The sequence below is a fragment of the Malurus melanocephalus genome, unplaced genomic scaffold, assembly GCF_030028575.1.
Source record: "Malurus melanocephalus ecotype Western Australia unplaced genomic scaffold, MMel_1.1 scaffold_400, whole genome shotgun sequence".
Classification (NCBI taxonomy): domain Eukaryota; kingdom Metazoa; phylum Chordata; class Aves; order Passeriformes; family Maluridae; genus Malurus; species Malurus melanocephalus.
Window position 1 is genome coordinate 495,540 of NW_026623632.1, and position 22,662 is coordinate 518,201.

The following is a 22,662-nucleotide window of genomic DNA, read 5'->3' on the forward strand; positions in this document are numbered from 1 at the left end:
GCGCGGGGCCGGAGGGGTCTCGCTGCTACTGCGGGCACGGTTTGGGCGCGCTGCCCCCACCGGCGCAGCTCTGCCCGCTGCCCGGGCCGACTCTCCGGCCGCTCCCGGCCGGGTGTCGGTGGGTGCCCGGGGGAAAGCGGGGGCGTCCCGAACAGCCGGGCGGCCGCGGAGCGCCCCCGCACCTGTTGCGGACGAGGCCGCCGCCGAGCCCCGCCGCGCTCCCGCTCCGCACGGCCACTCGCAGCCGCCCGGGTGCGCAGGGCCCCTCACAGCCGCGGGCCGACCTTCACCGCCACCCGCCCTCCCCCGCCCGTCCGGCCGGCCGGCGGCAGCTGCTCACCTGCGGGACGCCGGCGCCCGCCGCTCCTGCCCGCGGCCTCCGCCATGTCTCCTCCTGCTCGCCGAGCGCGGCTGCTCCGCCCCGCGGCTCCGGGCCCGGGGCAGGTGAGCGCCACGTCCCCCGCCCCCGCCGGCGGCTCTGCCCGGCAGCAGGTGAGGGCGGGCCCCGCGGCCCGGGAGCAGCCGCCTCTCGCGGGCTGGAGGCGCTGGTGCGGCGGCGGTGCGGGGGCGGCTATCCGCACTCCCGGCTATCCGCACTCCCGGCCCCCGCGGCGACCCGGGCGGCCGAGGTGCCGCTGTTCACACAGGTGCGATTTTTTTTCTCAAAGCGGCTCCCGCCGCATTGGCACAGCTCGTTCGGTACCGGCGCGGAGAGAAACAACAGGTTTGGGGACGCTCGCCATCTCGACAGTAGGTGGGAGGAGTGGCGGCCGCCTCGCAAGCCCGGGCGATGCGCCGCATCGTGTGGGAAAGAGCTGCACTGCTGTAGACTCCTTCCCGCGGCACGTGCTCTTACACAGCCGGTTTTAAAGCTGCCTGCAACGCCTTGCTTCCAAAAAAAAAGGGCTCTGTGAAGAGCTGTCGATGTATCAGTTCTTTCTGTAAAGGTCACGGCACTGTCACCTTTCGTATGAGTTGCCTCAGCTTGCTTTATGCTTCTTTCCAGGGTCATAAGAGTCTTTCTCTTTAAAGTGTTCTAGTCTGCATCAAAACATAATTTAATTTTGTATCTGCTTGTAGGTAGCACCAGGCATCAGAACAACAGTTGAAGAAGAGTTAATGAATTGGGAAACTCATGGGATGCAGCTGTGGATGGAGGCAAGCAGGTGGAGRGGGGCAGTCTGGTGCGCTTGGATAAAGCCAACATCAGCCACCATGCAGAACATTCTCCTTTCACAAGCTGCCAAGTTTAGACCATGAGGTCTTCTAGAGTAACGGAAGATTAATATTTTGTTGCACCAAGAGCCATTTTGCTCTAAAACAAGCAGTTTGGGGCTTGGGTGATAAAAATGCCCTGTGGCTTGTGAGCAGGAGAGTGTCTSTAATAGAGGAATAGGCTGGGCTCTATGCTGAAAGGTGCAAAAGACAGGAAAATCAGCACTGCCTTGATCGAATCTTCACTTCTGTGTTTTCTAAGGGAGGTGTAAAGGTGTTTCTTGGTCAGCCTGAGCTCTAGATTACAACAGCACTGATCAAGGACCAAGAGCTTATCCAAAGTCAAACCCAATGGAATGCCCTATGGTCTAAATGTTGCCCTCAGCAAAATCCTGCACTAATGTAATCTCAAATACCTCACTTGTGCTCCATGTAGCCATCCACCCCCCAGCATATTCTGGGAGCCAGGATGAAGAATGCCAGACTGACCTGTCGGATGCACTCCAACCCAAAATGTTTTCTCATGTTTTGTCCAAAGAAGTAATGTGTCCGGCATAATCTACATATGAAGTAGCCTGTGTGGGGATGTTACATAAGCTTTGGTGCACAGATCTAGCACCTATATGGATAACCTGTGCTGCTCAGGGAACCACATTCAGACCAGATCACAACTGCTCAAGGAGCATGGCCTGGCCTGGGCATGGATCAGACTGGAYGGAGTCTCACCATGGAGAAGACAGAACTGATTGCTGAGCAACTCTGCAGAAGAAAGCTTGGGTCTGCTGAAGCAATGAGCTAGAGGAGTTAATTTCCAGCTGGTGCCAAGCTAGATCTTATGGAGACACTCAACTGAAACCTCGATCACACTCCCTCCTGTTATACATAGCTGGCATTTCTGAGCAGCCTGAGTCATAGAGAACAGGCTGCATGCTTTCAAAGCAAACAGAGCAATCCAAATACCTTCTATTCCTACTGCATGGAACCAGAGGTTTTCAAACCAGCACCAATACAGGATAATGCTTCACACAAAAATCAAATTAGGGAAGTTCATTSTCTTAGGGTCATTTTATAATGGGTAGAGTTTTTTTAAGTTGTTATGGGTTTTACAAGTCAACCTCCACCACTGGTCTTCCTAGCATTTAAAACAACCTTGAAAATATACTGTTTTCTGCTGTAATAGCAATAGAAATTGGTAAACAGGAGCTGTATTTCTTGGAGTGTACTAGTTATGTTTCRGGAAGGAGTTGAATATATCTGTGCCCAAAAATCAGTGGAACCATCTTCAGAGTAAACAAAATCTGACTAAAACTATTTTACCTACTGTTCTTTGTTTAGCTTATCCTTTTAATGCATAATGGTTGCATTTTAGTCAGCAAAAGTTACTATRTATGTGTTAGAACAACATGTTTATGTTTAAAGAAGTATTTAGTTTTCTTTGAAAATATCTGCCAGCCCTGAAAAACTAAGAGGATAAGCCTTTTACTGGTTACCAAAGCTTATGAAGAAAGAAGCAGCTTGTCCAGGCAAGTCTTACTCATAATGGAATTTTCTGCAGCTGCCCCAGAAGAATCTGTTGATACCCAGTGCTAGAATGGAGTGGTAATGACAGCAGATGGACAGGGAAAATCCACCATGTGGATTCCCATGAGAAGAATCATTGCGTAAAGAAAAAACCAAAAAGAAACAACAGGCCACAATGACTMTTTAGTGCATGGAGGTAGGACTTTTCATTTTTCAAGACAAGTAGAACACCCAGAGAAGAATTTTGTTTAASCTTGGCTTATTAGTACAGGAATCAGACTGAATAGAAAAACCAAGAAAATACTCAAWGTTATGGTTATCAGACTCAAATCCCAGTAAGTTTAGGATGTGTGAGAAAGGTTCCCTTGATACTCAGTATGAWTTTTTTCTTTTTTTTTTATTCCAATATTTTCCAGTTCTACACCATTATCATTTTAGRAGTTCAAAAATATAGGAAAAAGTAACTCTTAGGTTATTTTTATTTTCAATTGTRTATGTCAGAGATAGCTTTAGAACAAGCTAACATTACTGTGGTTCAGGTGTATACAACTGGTACAGTTCAGTAGTACATRAACAACTCTAAAACAAATGCACCATAGAACTTAAATTACCAAAAATAAACAATATTTAACTATGTAGGGCAGTAGGTAAAAACAATTACCTTTAGGTCTTGCACACTAGAAGAAAAATATCTAATTATGGTTGAAATTATGAAGCTCTACTACAGATAATATTGAGATATATTACAAAGAAATTGAAAAGTTGTTGTCACATTTTGGTTTTGTTCCAGTGATGTACAGTTACATGAAATCTTACATCAGTGTTTCATGAAATTAACGTCTGCTTACTTTAACTATAATGTATAATGAGTTTATAACTTTTTATGCATGTTATGTGTTTTCTAAAAATTTTTTAAAAACTTGCATGTAAAAACATTTAAAGTAAAAGAATGTTGCAGGTTGTTTACAGATTCCTTATGGATTATAGGAGTAAAAGCAGTCAGGAAGCTGCAGTGTTTTTAACRTCGGTAAACAAATACTGGATTAAAGTGCAACAGTCCTTCTGACAGCACACCTGCTCTGGCTGAAAGGAAATCTTTTCATCTGCAGTGAAGCAAAGAAAAATTTCAGTGTCAGGCRTGTTTCTCTCGAAAGTCAGTGATGGCCTTCCAGAGCGTACATAGCATTCCTCCTCTGTAAAGAAAAATCATAAAGACACTCAGGTACAAAGATACTCTCTAGCCTGAGAGCCTTTCAATTTAGGTGCTTTCTGATTTTCTGCTCTGGTTTCRATTAATGAAATTCAGTGGGAAGGCTGATCAAAGGTGAAATTCAACATGCTTTACTCAAATAGGGAACAGAGTCCTTCTCTGATTACAGGGCGATCTCYCTACTTGGCAGATGCCAGCTGTCTGGAATTCAGACTTCTGGTCCAAAGGACTTGCATAACCCACATCTGACTTCCAACATGATGCAAGTTGGTGACCCACACATCTTGGCATAATTAGGTGAAATGTAGTGATACTTGCAGTCCATGAGTAACCTTTCTGAAGTTTGATGATAATAGACAACTGAAAGTTTTSCTAGCTTTACCTTTTTAAATAAAAGCAAGACTCTAATAGGGATATCCAGTATCTCCAATCGTAAGGTAAATGCTTTACCATAAAATTTTGCCTTCAACAGGACAAACTTATTTTAAAATTTAAACAGTATCAGTTTTTTATCAGGAATGTATCAGCATACAAAGACATACTGGAAAGTGTTACTTATTTTAAATAAATACTACACAATATAATAAATAGAGGCTTAGTATCACTTATTTTTTCTTCTTACAAAGCACTGTTCATTTAATTGTGAAGCATTACCTCAGTCTCAAACATTTCAGATCATCTCGTGTAACATAGCAGAGTACATCCGTTAAGGTATAGTCTTCAGCCAAGAACTGCAGAAAGAAGTTTTAATAAACATTTTGTTAGAAATATTATTTAAATTCCTAAGCTTATCTTCCTAGGATCATCTCTYCCGAAAAGATAGAAGGTTAAATCTGAGAGAAATCTAAAACTGGGCTAAAATGTGCTACATGTATATTAATCCACATTGTTTCTACAAATGAAGATAAACTACTGAAATTTTACACTGTATACTCTGCATAGGCATACTGGGCATAGCTTGGAAGGTGTAATGGTTTTACAGCTACTCAAAATCTTTGTCAACTGGCATTTCTGTTGTTACCACTGGTATCTCAGAATCACAGACTTCACTGAGCACAAATTAGACAGTAAATAATACCACATTTAACCCATGAGGAAATTAAAAGCAACAGTTAAGACCTACCTTTTCAAAAATGTCATCTAAATTTGATGTAATTGAACTTGGAAGAACCTTTGATCTGATCTGTCTGATCTGTAGGAGTGATAACTACATGCAGGTATTCCTAAATTAGCTGAAATCCTGAGATGTTCAACACCTCTATGTTATATAATTTGCTGCAGAGCAGACTGATCTACTTCAGGGTATTTCACTATAGCACAGTTAACTAAGGGTGAACACATATCCTGTATCCAGGGTATCAACAGGAACTGCTGCAGTATGTAAAGACACTAAAAACCCAAGAGCATCTATTTACCAGGATATTTTATGGCTTTATTCATAATCAGATTTAGGAACTATTAATAGTACTGTATATTTAGGAAGGCCCTCATATTCATGGCCTTTTCCTAACCTCTGAAAACAAGTTAATCTCTCAAAATGTGCTAAAGTAATTAAAAAGGTTTGGTATCTTCTTAAACTGGGTCACAAAATGGTACTGCTACTGTGCCAGGCAGTGAATAGGATCATTGCTACCTTGTTTATCGTGGCCTCATCAGCTCCATGAACTCTCAGCCAGTTTATGAGATCAGGGTCTTCGGTCCCTGTGCCAGTGGAATGACGATGACAGACAGACAATCCAGGAATATCTGGAACAAGCATTTTTTAGGCAAGATTCTGTGTTGCCAAAGCAACCCTTGTCATTTTTSACTCCTCAAGCACTTTCGTCACTGAGCTCTCCCTTCAAGCTTAGGATAACAGTATCCCCATAAATAAAGATAAATGCCAATTCCCAAAGAACACACCTATTTACAATTTATGGACAGTTATGCACTAATTTCTCTGCTTGGTTAACGGTACAGTTAGAGTAGTGTGAACATTGATGAAGATAAGGTTTTTCTGCCCTCTTCTGAAAATGGCTTTACTAGTACAAGGCACGTGAATTTCACTGTCAGTGTTTCTACACTAAGGCTGGTGCATCAATTAACTGAACTGTTCAGTGTAACTCATACAATTGCTGCACAGGCAATGCCTTCAACTGAGGAACATCTGCTTTTGGGGAAGCATCATTTAGAAGCACATTACACAGAAACAGCAAACTGCATTAGCACTTGCACTTTCTTCAGAGCAGATACAGTAAACTCAGCTTCCCTCAGGAATCTTTAAGTTGCATTTGCATCTCACCAATTAGATCCTCTTGAACTTTCAGTGTAACAACTGGAACAGTGTGTAATTCAAGGAACACATACCTAAACAGAATAGCTTATCCTCTTTAGGAATAATATTTATTCAGTAGGATATGAGCCTTGTACTCTTCCATATAATCACAAACAAAAATATTTAAATCATGTCATTCCTTGTACTTTGAKTAACAAATCCAGTAATTTGTTTCTGCAATGTACATTGTTGCTTCAGAGCGAACCCTACCAGAAGCWGCACAGTAAAGCATCTTTGCTGAGAGTGGCTCAACAAAATGGACAGAAGTTTAGCTGGAACTTTTTTGTCTAAAGCCAGTATGRGAATTTTTCCTTAAAAATTCTTCTCACCTATTGGCTGTGACCTGAGCTGTAGGTTCCTGATCTCTTGATCTTTTTCTTCTATAGCTTGATGTAAGAGGACTTGAAATTCTCTCTCCTTTTGAACCAACTCTTCCAATAACCTGGGAAGTAATGGGAAAAAAAGTGCTCATTTCTTTAAGTAGCTTCAAATTTTCAGGAAAGGAAATCTCTTATTATACTTAAACTGTAATCCTTCTGACAAAGACAGACTTCTTCAGCTTTCAGGGGTATATTCTTTCACAATGGATTTATTATGACCTTTATCAAGATATAAACATTCATTGGTCCCTACAGAACCTCCAAACACACCAGCCTCCATATAAATATTCACCCACTAAACAAGTGGTATGGTGGAAAATTTCAGTGAAATTTCTACAGCCCATGCTCTGTTTTAAACAAAACTGGAACTGAGAATAAATACCGAAGTGGWTCATAAACTAAGGGCTAAACTTTGTAATGTAATCCTTTCTAAAGAAAAATGCCAGGTCACATTTCTCCAGCAGATATTTTCAAAGGTATGGAGAGGGTAGAGCTGTGATGAAAATGTGGTGAAAACATATGGCTGCATTTCTTGAATATGGAATATACATTCTCAACCACACAAGGGTTGTCCCTTCCTCACATACGAGGCATTTTGTGCYTGCCCTCCTAGGCTATATTAAGAGTGAGAAAAGAGGAAGCAACATTCTTGCCTACTCTCCTAAGCAATTACTTTTGAGAATGTCAAGCAGAAGTAAATTGAAACTCATGTTTGACCTTCTTCATAACACAAATCCAGAGAGAAACCTGGAGAGATTCAGTGGCCAGTGCCATTTAAGCTGATCAGAAGAAAACAGTCAGAATATAATGGAAAATCAGCAAGTAAAACTGCTGCAATTTGTTCTTTTAGAAAAGTGTTCTTTTCTTTTAGAAAAGTGGGTCAGTAAATTGCAAGATTTGTGAACATTATGTTGTCAGGAACTTGATCAGAAGTTGGACATGGGGAGCACATTCATAAACCTATGACTGACTTTTGAGTCTTCAGAAGTTCTTCCCTGGAAGGACTGCAGCATCTTCAACCCTTCCTTGAAACCTCTGCCAGCCTGAGAACTATGCAATACTTGTTCCATTTTAGCGTGTTTTCTTTTATTTATTCATGTATTCATTTTTTAAAAAATTTATACCAGTTGACCACGGCTACTTTTTTTCTGAGACACTGAAAGACAGGAATTCAGTCAGAAAATGTGCCGCAAAAGCCCCTGTCTTTGCACAGGGTTAAACTGAATCCCAAATGACTGCTTTCTGAAAACATCTAGCCCTACTTCTAGCTTGCATGCAGACCCACCAGCAGCATATTTGCACTGGAGTGCTTCCACACCAGAGCTAACAAACCACAACAAGTCCACCCGCACGGGAACAGAGCTGCTTTGGGCATCTACACAACCCCAGAGCTTGGTTATTCTCTGTGCAGACTGATATTCTGTCCAGACAGGTCACCTTTTCAGTTAATTTATTCCTAGTCTACGTATTCTGGTAGAAAAAAGCCTTCAGGACCAATAAAAGAATCCATTATTTTCTCCTGATAACTGCTTGCTGCTTATGCCAATAAAACTTTCATAAATATTTAAACATCTGTCTGTATTATTTATCCCAAAATTTGTGCATGAATGACTGGAAGGGATTATTTGGCCAAAGGTTTTGCATTTGAGAAATTTACGGAAGCAAAGTGCTAGCARGAAAGTATCTCTACAAAKTGATYACTTCTGAGGYTATTCCCCTCTATGAATTTGTKRARTGAAGRGASTCARTCTAAAATATTTATGTATTTCTTCMGATATATCAATAAGACAATAAAAATATTTCTCAGTGGTCACAATTAAAAAAATTAATGGCAACGTAATAATCAAAACCTAATGATACTTTATTAAAAACAGCTCAGTCCAATGGATTACTCTATGGCAAATTTCTTAGACACATTTAAAAGTAAAGTGCAATTTAACATTTCAATTTCAATTGGAACTGTAGCTCCAAAGAATGTTCTACCAGCATAATAACTGCCTTATTGAAGACGTGCTCTTTCTATCAAAGGCACATTGAAAATTTACTGAGGTCTGTAGGAAATCCAATGTCATAAATCTGATGCTGAAAAAGCTGATTATCTACTTTAMCCAGACTGTTTGGTATATTTTAATGAAAAGAAAACAAAATAAATTTTACAKAAGATCATTTGGATAAAATAATGGAGACAGATTTTTATCTGATGTTTCCTAAAAAGCTCAAACAAATCTCAAACAATCACTTTTGAGGTTTAAAGTGCAACATGTRTATTTCTGAAAAAAATACAATAGCCAAATTTCTGTCTCGTTTCTTCTTTTAAATAAAGCATCTGTTTTGTTTTYCCCATATTTCTGTGATGAAAATAACTCATTTAATAAAAGGGTAATGGCTACTGTAAGGACAGATCCTGCTTGCAGTAATGTCGGTGCACAAAACAAGTCTGAAGCAGTTTCCTTGTGGAGTTTCTGTGTGGCTGTCTATTAASTTGAGTTCACTCCCCCAGAATAACTCTATAGAAAAGAACAGCAAGTTCTGCCTTAATGGAAACAAAACATAACACCATTCATCAGCAATACAGAACACACCAAGTAGAGAAAAAGCAGAAGTTTGGCAGCCAGTCAGTTTTTTTCAGAGCTTCCTTGAAAGGGCACCTGAAATCAAGACTGACCTTAACTTGCATGACTATGCTTTAGTTGAAATTAATAAAACTATGTAAGTGATCAGTCACAGCTAAACAAGRATTGTCATTAAAATGAGCACCTTGCAGTGCTATGGAATTTTGGCACTGTCACTAGTATTCTAACATATTTACTTTAGAAGCTAAACAATACATATTGCTATAAGCAGGCAAGTGTCCCTGTCTCCTGAGGTGCAGGCTTACCTGTTTGTCTCTAATTTTAGCCTGCCCAGCTGGACACTCAGTGATCTGTGAGCAGCCTGGGAGTCATGGGACACCGTAGAGCTGAGTGTGCTTACACCTGAGGTAACTACTGCATCTTCCAAGACAATGCAAGGCTGCTGGATGGTTGGATTCTGAGGCTGTTCATCTTGATCTTCAACTTCTATATCATCTTGGTCAGCTGTATCACTTTCAGATGCAAGACTAAAATGTGGCCTCAATTCTATTAAAATAGAAGCAAAAGAAACAGCMCTGAAATGTTCAACATTCATTAAATATTAAAACAAAAGCACACCCAAGGGACTATTTACAGATGATCCTATAGCTCCGGTTACACAAGACCTGAAATTTCTGCAACAGAGAACAGATGATATTTTCATAGGGGTTTAAGATCATTCAAAATATAACAGCACCTTGGTTTATGCAGATTCTTATTCTGCCTATCAAATGTTCAAGRGCTGTAAAAAACAAACATCTGGATGAATATGGTATTATTCCAGATTTAGCTAGCATTTCATGCCATATTGTGCTGAAGCATTATGTAGAACAGAGTTTCTTTTGCTTAATTCCATCCYCAGTAGTTTGTATTTTCTTATATGTCTGACTTGAAACATTTTGTTAAACAAATAACCATTATTTCTTTTATATTCAGCTATTCCTGGTGTTGCTGTTCTGRCATATTTGGCATTCTATCATTATAAAAACACCATGTTTACCAAAAAATTGCTCTCTCCTCTCTTCAAAGAGASAGAAAAAATTACAAAAAGGCCCATCTCCCAAAAATTAAAAGCAGCACACTTCCCTTCTATTTTTCAGAGGGAACACTGCCTATTTTGCAATGATGCACATCCACAAAACTGCAAACAGCAGGCTATACCCTGGTTTCTGTTGTTGCRTGTTTAAACTACCTACCAGAGCATACCTGGTATGCAAGATACGTACACAAGATCTGACATTCCTACACAACGTATTATTTAACAACATCTGTTTGTTAATTCTAACTAATTAATATAAATCTTCCTTCCTTCCTTCCTTCAATTGTGGTTTCTTACTGTTAAGAACTCCCTCTAGTCTCCTCACCAGAAAGGATTTTTTTTTCCTGAATCACACTTGATTTATGCCCTTTCTGCTGAGTAACTAACAAATATGTTTCTCTTCTTTACAAAAGAAACATTTGCTCCTTGATCTATTTCATGTCTTCATTTCAATGCTACATACCTTYTTCAAGGCTGAACATAGTATAATCAACAGAACTGTGCTTCCTCTAAATTAAAGAAAACAGATTTATTATACAGCAGTTACCCAAATATTGCTAGGTAAACGTGTCTGAATTTGCTTTGAACTTCTGTTCTCATTAGCATGTTGCAGAAGTTCTTTGCCACTGTTCACCACCAGGCAGCATAAAATCAGCACTGTGCCATTCCTTAAATATCTCATAACTGTTAGAAGTGTTAAGACCAGAGACAAATCTTCACCTCATAAAAAAAGAAATTTAAAGGAAAAAAAAAAAAAAAGTGAGACAAAGGCAAGGGAAAGCAATCAGAAGTAGGSTAGGGCAATTAGGGAAGTGGCAGATGATCGGTGCCCGAAAGCTACTGGGGCACAGAGGCTTTTGTTTAAGGTTGACCATGTACAGTTAATGCTGACACTGAGCTGTATGGGGAAGAACAGACTATTAAGGAGTAATTCCACTTCTGCAGTTAGTCCTGTTACACAGCAATTAAGTACCTACCTGTTAGAGGTGTTCAGCATTCTAATCAGAAGATAGATTCTCTTTGTGACTTGAAACTAACACAGAAACCCTATTTATATCTTGCTGGCTGTGTTAGGGATATGGATAATAAGGAGAATAGGAAGAGCTGTAACTTYTGTTGGAATTTTCAGATCCCCTTATTGACAATTTAAGACATAACCCACTGCAGAAAACAGGAATGTAACTATTCTGACTTTAGACTTAAAGCATGAAATGATATATTTGAAAATATCACCATTAGTTCCAGTATTAGAAGTTAAGAAGYAGCAAAGAACTAACTCTGGAAATAGGTAAAGAAGTCACAGAATGGGCTACAGTTGTGTCTAAACAGACTCCTTCCCCCAGTGAAACCACAAATTCTCATTACACATTCAAAACAGTATACACAACATTCAAAATCCAGTATACAAACTGCAGGCACTGCAGACCCGTTTGGTTAGTATTGGCAGTTTCAAGGGTTTAGGGTTGTTTGGGTTATTTGGGTTTTTTTGTTTGTTTTTGTTTGTTTGTTTGTTTTTTGTTTGGTTTTTTTCAGACAGCCTCTGACCATAAGCAAGGGGCAACATTTTGCACCTCCAAAATTTAAGTCCCAGAGCACCTTAATCTATCACCATATTGCAGAACCATTTAGATTGTGGAAAGGTGCTTTCCAAAATAGATTGAACAATACATAGATTAATTTTTGAATTGCAAAACAGACAGTGAACAGGAAAAAGGCCACTGCTGATTTCAAAACCTGAAGTGAAGCATCATAATCACAACTCTAAAGCATGTTTAAAGAGATCAGCTGATAAACATTTGCTGAGTATTAAGAATGACTCACCTGGGACCAGAATTGTAATAGCAGTCTGCACAGCTTTTCTGATTATGCTGTCCAGTGCAAACATCCAATGTGGCTTAATATTATGATTTCGGAGAACTTTGTTGACCTAGTAAGAGAAAATTCAGTTCAGATATTACATATCCCACAACTTAAAAGGAGAATATAAGTCAGCATTATATAAAGTGTTTAAGCTTAAAGATGCTGTATCCAAGCAGACAAWTACAACTATTTCTTGATAGCAACCTTATTAGCTTCATCTATTTTTTTAGATGTCATGCAATATTTTGWATTTTTCATCAAGTACTAGCTCCTGTATTAGATAACTTTTGATSTCTGTGATACTTAGCCTACATGGCTGTGGAGAGAAACTSWAAAAGAATGTGAGCAAGACAAATAACAAGGACYATGTTATGAAAGGCTTGTAGCTGAAGCTAATTAATCTTGTTACTTTTTTGGCATCAGTTTCACTGCTTGCTCTGAGCAATTCTTGTCTTTTCTAAAATGCAATTGCAGGAAATATCAAAGAACTAATGTAATGCTGCTCCTACTTAATTCTGAAAATAATTAATGTTAATGTAAGAAATTAGGGGACTTCATTTGYGTGCTGTACAATTTTCTCTTTCCATCAACTTCCTACTTTGTACAATCAGATGGTTCTCTGCACTGGGTTGCTCCTAACTGCCTACAGGTMTGCTTTCAAATCACTTTTAGCCATATTCTCAGATGCCTCTATGAATGCTCCATGCCACTTGCACGTAYATCTTTACCACAGGGGAATTCCCAATTCTCAAATGACAGGGAAGAAGCAGGTGAGGTGACAGTGCTACAATGAAATGCCTTGTCAACAGCAAGCAGCAACAGCACAAAACTCAGTGCTGTTCTCCAGGCACAGAAGCAATCCAAGGCAACAAACTCTGAAGGAGCAGAACTGAAACGGTTGCTGGAAGCAATGAATATAACTGTGTTTATCAGTTATAGCCTCACAAAAAAAGGAGCAACTACTGATTGCCAAAAAGTGTGGCAAAAAGATATTATACTCTTCCTAAAGAAAGGATTAGTTCAGTTCCCTCATATTGTGATAACCTCTCTGAAAAAAAAAATGACTGAAGTTACACAAATGATGCCTTGAGAGGATATGTAAAAGTTATTAGTCATATTGTTTTTACTGCCAAGAAGSAATAATTTTCAGCAATGCAGTAATTTATGCAGATACCTGCACTAGGTTGGGTTGGGATGGAGTTAATTTTTTTCACAGCAGCCCAYATGGTGCTGTGTTTCARACTGGTGACTARAACAGCCTTGAAAACATAGGCATGTTTTAGGTACTGCTGAGCAGAGCTCACGCACTGCCAAGGCTGCCTCTGTTTCTTACACTGCCCCAGCAGCGAAGGGGCTGCGGGTGGACTAAAGGGTGGAAGGGGACACGGCTGGCACAGCTGACCTAAGGAATAGTCCCTTCCATTTAAGGCCATGCCCAGCAATAAACTAGGGGCTGCTTTCTCCAAAGGAGCTGTTGCTCAGGGATTGGCTGGGCACTAATCTATGCTAGTGACTGAGCGCTTCGGCAACACATGAGTTTCCCCCTCTCCTTCACTTATTAAAGTTCTTATTTTGGCCCGTAAGTTTTCTTAATTTTGGTCCTTCCAATTCTCTCCCTCTTCCTGCTGAAAGGAAGTGAACAAGTGACTGGGTAGGGGCTTTCCTCTACCTGCCCAGCCAGGGTCAACCCAGCACAGCAGTACCTCTGTCCCCTCAACTCTATCGCCAGTGGCCACGAGATGGCACTTGGACACTGTGTTTGGATTCGGAGAGCTGTGCCAGGGGAGCTGCTCTTGGACCTGACACCCGCACAGCAGCTGCCCAAGGGCCCCAAAGGTTTGCCCACTGCCCTCTGAGGCAGCACAGGTCCCTTGTGCAAGCACTTTGCACCTTCCCATAGTGACTGCTACCAAGACAGTGACGGTTTAGCTAAGTGCAGCCTTTYTGAGAACTGAAGAGGCATAATGTAACTTTGTCAAGATAACAACAATCCATAGTAATGCAGATTAGCAATTTATATTACATCACAAAATTACTTTTTTTTTGATTGGTCTRATGAGGATGTTGTGATTATTAAAGATGGTAACATAAGATCACCTTGTTAAGTCCCAAGAACAAGGCGACTACTTTCCCTCACTTTTAGCAATACAGTCTGTGCAGTGTCTGAGGTCTCGATATTGTTCTGGATTCCAGTGTAGTACTACAGAAATCCACTGTATGGCCAAAAGAATTAAGATTGTAATAAACATTGAAAGSAAAGTTTTAAAGTTTCTGTGGATTTAGTTAAATAATAGACAGAWAGTAATGAAAGAGACTTGTATCAGTTAAATACCAACAGCTTGTAATGATGAAGTTAACAGAAAGTAAATTTTTTATTGATCAGAATGCAGCCCAGRCAATTATCTCCAAACTGATGCTCAGCAACATCTCTCTCAGAACACCAATACAAGTATTTGTGTTATTAGTCCCTCCATTTTCTTGAGCTTGTATGCTTGTTTTTTTTCTTCCAAGTATCAAAAGAGTATTAATGTGAGRCTAACTACAAAGAGCTGAAAGCATTCTCAAAAGAATCAAAGAAAAAACTTCTGAAACTTCTTGTAGAAAGACCTCTTTCACAGATTCATTTCACACTTTTTTTTTTTCATAATCAGCATCTAACTCTTGTTAGTGTAGTCTATGCAACATTTTAYGTGCTATGCCATCCTTCCTGACAGCTCTTCTACTTGTCAGAGTGCCTCAGGTTTAAATGTTGAAAGAATCATCCATCTCAAATGGCTACCTGCATTGTCATTTCATTTTAATTRCATGACTTCAGTCTGGACAAGCGGTACCCAGCACAGCTGCACCCTCCCACGATCATTATTCATCTTAATCATTAAGCCTAACTGCCTGTGAAGGAACATTTAACTACATACCTTAAGAAGAGAAAATATTTGCTTTTCATAAACTACCTCTTTTAAGGCTATCCATTGCGTGTGTTTGGYTGCTCAGTGTAGGAAATGGTAAATCTTGCATTTATTATTGATAGAAAAGTAGCCATTTTAATTCCTTCTTATCCTGCTTATTTTAAATTGAAATGAAAATTTCTAATTTGGCACAAATCTGTTGCTAACCAAAAATACTAGAATAAGAATACAACAGATTATTGCAATGCACACAGACTACTATTGGGGGTAATGCATTAGTTTGTAAGAGAAGTTCAAGAGGTATGTATTATGTAGGATAAKCCTGACATTCCATGTTGGTCTTATTTACCAGAAAACCCTCCAAAATGAGATCTTTTAAAAAGGCTTTGCTGCTTTACTATTATGACACAATATTCACACAATTATGCCAAACCTGCTGTGTCTTTAATCAGCAAACTCTCAGTAGTGTTCAGGATCTGTGTCCTGCCAAAAGATCACAAGGCAACCAAACCAAGTCACTGCTGTGAGCTCAGATTTTGCTCTTACAGGTTCAAAGCCCTCAAATATAATTACTGCAGTAACTCTGGGTGGAAGGTAAGCAAGTTCTGTTTGCTCCTGGTTTGTTTAGGTTTTTTCAGTTTAAGTGCACAAATTTCTTAGAAAAAATGACAACTTACAGCATCTTGAAAACCAAACAGCACGAGCTGCACTTGACTGATACCATGGCTGTCAAAGTCTAACTCCAGCTTCAATTTTGAAAGAGTGGTTGCGATGATTTTGCGATCAGTGGACCGTATAAACTCTCTGAGGCTGGAAACAAGCGTTGTGATATGTTCCCATTTTAGCTTGGGTTCTTCAGCTCCCTGGTAGAAGAGAGAGGAAAAGAAATAGTTTTGATATTTTGAAAAAAACACCCAGAAGGACTTTAGCCAACAATGTCAGCCAGCAGTATGGATTTTCTTCAAAGCTCTGCTGCTATGGTTAAGGGAAAGGTGCAGCTGCAGATCAGGTAATGGTGGCAGCATAACTGCAGCATCACAGAGCTCTGTGGCTGAGCTCGCTCCCTGGTAATACAGGGAGTAACTCGATGAACAAGTAGCTGATCTCATTTTACATCAGTTGCTGAAGAATTTGTGCACCCTGTAGTGTGTATGTTTCTTTGTACAGTAATGAAAAGACACGAATAAATAAATATACYGTGCACTGGATACTAGAAATTACTCTTAATTGCAAACACATATATACTTTGCAGTGCTTCTAATTTCTGCATGTCCCTCAGAGACAATGTGCGAAGTCCTACAGCAGCATTTAAAAGAAGGGATCAGTGAAAGTTATGCAGGAGGTTCACAAAGGGACAAGTTGTTTCTTATATAAGTTCCTAATTTCCCTTAATACAGAACTTCTACACTTAGCTGTTCTTAGAGCAGGTCTACAAAGATCTCACCTTTCCAGTACAAATATTAATTTGCCTATTTTGAAAAGCTTTTATGTTTTTGCATGAGCTACCAAAGTAGCAAAAAGCTCAAAAGCGTTCACCAGAATAACCAGCCAAATTAACTAGGAAGCAGAGCACTTTATTTGCTTTCATAAGTAAAGTTACGCCAATTGAAAACAAATTTCAATTCCTAATCTTAAATTAAGCCAGACTTGTTGTTCAACATGAAGTATTAGATGCTTATTCTGAAGAAAGTTAAGTAAATATTTATACAGACTAATGATATCCAACATTGATTTCTGTAAGAGAGGGACATAAGGTGTTTGGTTCTATTGCATTTGCTGGTTTTATGCCATGAATGCTATGGCTGGCCAGAAACCAAGAACTCCTGCTTGCCAGTAATGCTGAGCTTTTAATGATAGTCAGTTAATTCTGAACAGGATGAAACAAAGAGAATTTGATTCTTGAGAAAGAAACTTGAAAATAAAAGCAAAAGTTCTAGAGCAGTCAAAGATACCACTGACTAAAACAACCACCTGAGATAAAAGATCCTAGCCTCTGATATTATCTGCTTTGGAGAATCCACCTGGTGATTTTCTATATGGAACAGGATATTTCACTGTCCTGCAGGAGCCAATCTTCTTTTCATGTAAATAATTAAAAAGCCATTAGGGCAGATATGTAAATACACACTGTAGCCCTGCAGTAGAAGATCCAAGTCCATCAAGGCACCAGGCACTATGGGGACAAGACAAACAGTATGACCTGCTAACTAGAATCAGGGACCCATTTTGTGAGGGGCATTTTCCTCCCCTAGCTCTCATATCAAATGAAATTTTTCTTGTGGAAAGTTTTCATGAAGAGAAAAACTCTTATCAAATCCTAAATCCTGACGATGCCTAACAAGCAAGCCAGGCTTTTTCTGTTAGCAATTTCTCACATTTCTCAAGGGAGAAAACAGTCTTTGGGACTCAGAGCTCTGCATCCTTTTGAAGGGTAGCCAGGCCCACAAACATGAGCTTTGAACTCTCTGGCTCTAAAATTTTATGTCTYTGCTTCTCTCTCAGGCTGTTCCAATTCCAGCTGAGAAAGGCATGAAATACCAAGCACACTCTCAGGATTTGTGATTGAGTTTTGGCCTCTCACAACCACTGATCATTACTTGCATACACATGCAAAAACTTGCCTGTTATAGCAACACTCTTGCAAAGCACAAATCAGAAGTTTCTCTCTCTCTCTGCCTTATCTTTCAATACTTTCTGTAGTTACAAGGACAACTGCAGGATATTCTCTCCCCACTCCCAAGAGTTAGAAGCTSTTTTTATTTGCATGGCAGCAATTTCCAATTACATTAAGTGTAGTGCATAATAATCATACTGGTTTGCATCAGTTTCTAAACAGTAGGATCTTTAGGATATGAGTTGTCTTGTTTTATACAAATATGCTTTAAAGCAGCAATATTTTGCCTTGAGAAAGAAGTGAATCAATTAACTACTAGCACACACACAAACAAGAACAAAAAATCCTGTCATCCAATTACAGTGTTGCAACATTTAGCAGTGTGGTCATGACCTGTTATTTATTCAGTGCTGTCCTGAGCTGATACATCATCATAATGAATCATGCCCACAAAGGAATGCCAAAAGGKCATTCTGCAATTATTTTGTTGTTTGCTGTAGCTCCTACCACTACTGTATATTCCCTCCAAATGAGCTCCCAAATGCACTGAAGAATAGCTGCCATTTATTTTCTCCTCAGCCCCCTCTTTCCCTTGTTATGGCTGTTGGCTGGAAGGCAATGGTGTATCCATCAGCCCCATTTTTTTTTTCTACACAATAGCCTAACATAGGGCCAGAGCAGGCCAAATGACCTCAACCTCCCTCTGTCAAACCAGTCAGCCAGAACACGGATCTTTAAAAGGGAGTCAAGATAATCTGCTCCTTGAGATGATCTATCTTAAATGAGTAGGCCTCAGTCCAATTCAAAAATCACTGGCAAAACAGAGTATCATGAAAACATGTTTTGCTGTTGTCTTGCCAGTAGCTAATACCCAGGTATACACATAGAAATTAAAAACAACAGAAGGCCTAGGTCATGCAGCATAAACAATTACAAAGCCATTTTTAATAGCCTAAATAAATCAGTAACTGTGAAAGGTGTATGCTTTCTAGTTTAATCAAACTTTATTTTTTAATTGCTTTACTATGTTTAATTTCAAGATTTCTGGGTAAATGCAGCAAAGTCTTAAAATCCCATAAAATTCCTGCTTCCCTCTGAAATTACTTTACCTGAGTCAAAGCTTCCATCAGGTTCCTCACYACCTGCTCTTGGTCCTCAGTTAATATTCTGTGAAGGGTGGCTCTCCTTTCACTATCCTTCTTCAGCATGAAAAACCCAGAATCTTTCTCTTCAGGTGAAGGAGGTGCACTATGATCCTCAAAATGTTCATCTGGGATGCTGAATGRAAGACACTCAGTGAAAAGAAACATAATAAAAACCATCCCAATGCGCACATTTCAAATCGACTGAGTAACAAAAACACCAGCTAGCTCTTTACCTCAGAAAAAGGGACCGGATTCCCTTCCCATCTTTTTCTCCACAGGATTTGGCTCTTGTTTTGAAAGAGAATGGATCAATTTTTAATTCTGTATCAGGTGAGACAGAACCATATTCACTGCTGCTACTCGTATCTTCCACCAGAACAGGGACAGGTAARGATATGCTCCGAAGATACTCTATTCATATAGGAATATTCAGAAATTAGAATTTAATAATACCATCAGAGTTTTGAAGTGAACACTATTTTTTCAGAGGAGACAGAAAAAACTCCAGTCTTCCTACACATCAATACAAAATATTAGAAAAAAAATTGACAAAAAACTCCTAAAGGTTATTCATCTGGAATAGAGTTATCTTTCAGTTATATTTTTAYCCCTGAAAGATGGAAATGCTGGGCTTCTTCCAAGTTCACTTACAGAACTTCAACACTGAAGTGAATGTGCATATCATGACTTTCAGCAGTAGCAAAATGTTTTTATAGCATAAGTCATCCAAGCACCTTCCAAGAYCTTAATTYTAGGGGTGTATATAAATAMATRTATRTSTMTAYATATATGTCTATATACACTRCATATAAGTATATATAACACATATAAGATACATTTCTTCATCAGATTAATTTGTACAATTTTAATTAGTTCATAATCTTTGAAAAATAATGATAAACATGCAGTTAAGTCAGAAGTTTTAATTTTAAATCCAAAGCACATATTACTGCTSCAGGAAACTACTCGTATCTATTTCKCATGTGCACATTTCAAAATGTACTTTGATACTTTGATACCAATTTAACATGAAGGTAACTATGTGTATSTTCAGTTCCCTCCTGCACTCTTTCCGCTCATTTCCTGAAACAGATGAGTGCCCTGTATCCTGCTCTGACAAGGGGTGTCAAATGCATTCTCATTTTTCAGTTAATAGAATTTAGTCTAATAAAAATCTAAGTTATCTTTCTCCACCAACCTTGGCTCTGTTGCTACTATATTGGTTTCCATCAAATGTCCCCATAATGAACAGAACAACCCTTCAAGCCTCTAACACCCACCTGCCTGGACAGTTAAGCCATAGTCTGGTAGGACTAAAAACAGCAGTTTAGATATGCACAAGGAATTAGATGTTTCTAACAGAGACAGGTCATTTTCATAACTGAAACCACTTCTCAACTTTTCAGTGATGACAAACTCTACCAGAATAAGTGATAACTGCAGTATCTACACAGGTATGTTTTTGATGGAGARGTATGTTAAAACTCACCGTTTGTGTTAGCTGAAAGGACTGTGTGAGAAAAGCAAAGAAAAAAAAAGAAAGTTAAATATGCTGAAACTAACTGAGAAAATAAGCATAGTCTAAAGGRTAACTTTCTATTTTTATGGACTATCTCAATTCTCATATTTGCAGTCTCCAAAACTTTAATTTATTGAAATATAATTTTATTCTGAGGGGGTGGAAACCACATTAAAAGTGATCCCCCAATAACATCTCCTTTACCTGATATTTTTATTTCTTTAAGTATGCTAAAAACATACAGAAGATATTTTCCTAAATATATATCCACACACAAAAGAATATGTTATTTGTGCTCTCAAAACTCSTTCGCTACTTTCCATAATTTAGAACACTACAGGAAATGAACATTTCCTGAAAATGAAACTTCATGAAACAAAAATAATGCAGCATATGCACATTTCTTATGAGAAAAAGGTTCCTTTTTTCATGTAGAAAACTCCATTGAGGTTTAATAGCATATTCTAGGCTTACATAAAATATACTCTATATAAATACTCTTTCAATGAAAACATATGCACACTAAAAAGCAAACAAAAACAAACAAACCCCAACAACCATAAAAGCTGCACAAAATCACAGACTTTTAGAAACCTTATTAGAAGTATTTACAAAAATTTAATTCTGTGCCAATATGATAAGAGAATTCTGCTACAGCATTGTTTCTTGCAGCAAGCTGCTGGTACAGAAGGTTACAACTGAGCATTCATCTGGGGTGCAGATCTGCTGTGTTCACCTTAAAGACTAAATCAACAGTTTCAGGAAACAGTAACTCAGGCAAGAGAAAACTTCCAGATTGAATTTAGCAGTGCTTACCTGAGAGCTTTGAAGGGGATTTTCTTTTCTTGCTTGAAACCTTCAAGAATTCATCTATAAGTAGTTCATGAGCAAAAGCTCGTTTATCAGGATCTGGCTCAAAGCAACGCAATATAAAAGCCTTGGCTTCTGCAGACATGGATTCAGGAATTTCTGGGTGTATTTTAAACATTCCCACCTGAGACAAATAAAGGGAGAAACAATGGCCTAAACTGTTCTTCCCCCAAACACTAGACAACATAAAAACCTGTTTAGATAGAAATGGTATATAAATCTCAAGATTTTGTATTAACTTTATACCACTAGTTTATTAATTCAGAGGAAAAGAAAACAACCCTATTGCAAACTGCATAAACAAGTACATTTACAAAAACCCAGAGCTCACAAAGCAAAAAATGGTTTCTTCTTTCGTTCAGCAGGTTGGTGTTGCTTTTGTCTTAAATACCAGGCTGCTGAATAACTGCTTTACTAATCCATTCAAAAGTACACAGCACTCCCTCTCAGCTGAATCTGATTATTATCCTTAACATCCTCACAATTGAAACACTTCCTTTATCTACTTTTCTTGCAACCTCTAATTCCAGCTTCTCCAAAACAGTCATCAGCTTCGTGTATGTACAAATACAACTCTGAGCTGTACAAGGAAGAAGTCTGACCTTAAACATGGCTGCCTGTGGCTCTCCCAGTTCATAAAACGGGGGTTTCCCTGTAGCCATCTCGATGATTGTGCATCCCAAAGACCAGATGTCTGCAGCCTTCCCATAGCCACGTGGCCCTTTGTCTATGATCTCTGGTGCCATATACTGAAGGGTACCTGTTTAAAACATATTCTCTTTTGTTTACTTAGGTGTATTAAWGCTGCAAACAGACAGCTAAAGAGGAACAAAATCATGGACAAGTGAGCAATATCGGAAGAGTTAAAAAATCCCCTTTTTATTATTCAAAATTCAAATTTTCCATATGCGTCCTATACAAAACTCAAAATACTACTTAAGATATTAAAACATTTGGCATCATCTACTGATCTGGATATTGCTTTTCAAAGTCAAAGACAATTATTAAAAGTTTTGATGAGCTTTGGATCAGATACAGCTTTCATTTACTCTTTTAGTATCTTAACATTAAAATATAAGACAGCACTCTGAATTGTACCCAGACAGGAAAAGGAAGAGAAGCCTGAAACCCCAACCTAAAAAAGCAGGTGATACGAAGATATGTATTTTTCTGAAGTAAGGGAATCAACCTGACACATCATTCTGCATTCTGTTCCTTTTACAGAAGCAATGGAACAGCAGAAGATGAAATTAAAATTACAGTCACTTCTCATTTTACATAGTTCTTCACTACAGTGCCACTGCATTTGGATTTAGCACCCAAAGCATACTATGAAACAGAAAAAGGAGCAAGTTAATGACAGGTTCGGTAGACAAGTGATTCTGGAGATGAACYCAGGATGTCCAAGCCAATCATGAAAGAAATAAAAATCAGCAAGATGAAAAAGACATGCACAC

General features: G+C 39.0%; 1 protein-coding gene across 1 annotated transcript in view; it reads right to left on the reverse strand.

Moving 5' to 3' along the window:
• Positions 1 to 2,941: 2,941 nt before the first annotated feature.
• MAP3K5 (mitogen-activated protein kinase kinase kinase 5) overlaps positions 2,942 to 22,662 on the reverse strand; it is a 100,763-nt gene continuing 81,042 nt past the window's right edge. Inside the window, exons 19-30 of the mRNA XM_057379283.1 lie at positions 21,808 to 21,965; positions 21,152 to 21,329; positions 20,306 to 20,326; positions 19,050 to 19,227; positions 18,781 to 18,949; positions 15,735 to 15,920; positions 12,113 to 12,218; positions 9,519 to 9,759; positions 6,590 to 6,702; positions 5,580 to 5,692; positions 4,601 to 4,677; positions 2,942 to 3,929 (exon numbers count right to left, since the gene is read on the reverse strand). Coding sequence (XP_057235266.1) covers positions 3,869 to 3,929; positions 4,601 to 4,677; positions 5,580 to 5,692; positions 6,590 to 6,702; positions 9,519 to 9,759; positions 12,113 to 12,218; positions 15,735 to 15,920; positions 18,781 to 18,949; positions 19,050 to 19,227; positions 20,306 to 20,326; positions 21,152 to 21,329; positions 21,808 to 21,965 — 1,601 coding nt within the window. The 3' untranslated portion in view covers positions 2,942 to 3,868. The remainder of the gene's footprint in view (positions 3,930 to 4,600; positions 4,678 to 5,579; positions 5,693 to 6,589; positions 6,703 to 9,518; positions 9,760 to 12,112; positions 12,219 to 15,734; positions 15,921 to 18,780; positions 18,950 to 19,049; positions 19,228 to 20,305; positions 20,327 to 21,151; positions 21,330 to 21,807; positions 21,966 to 22,662) is intronic.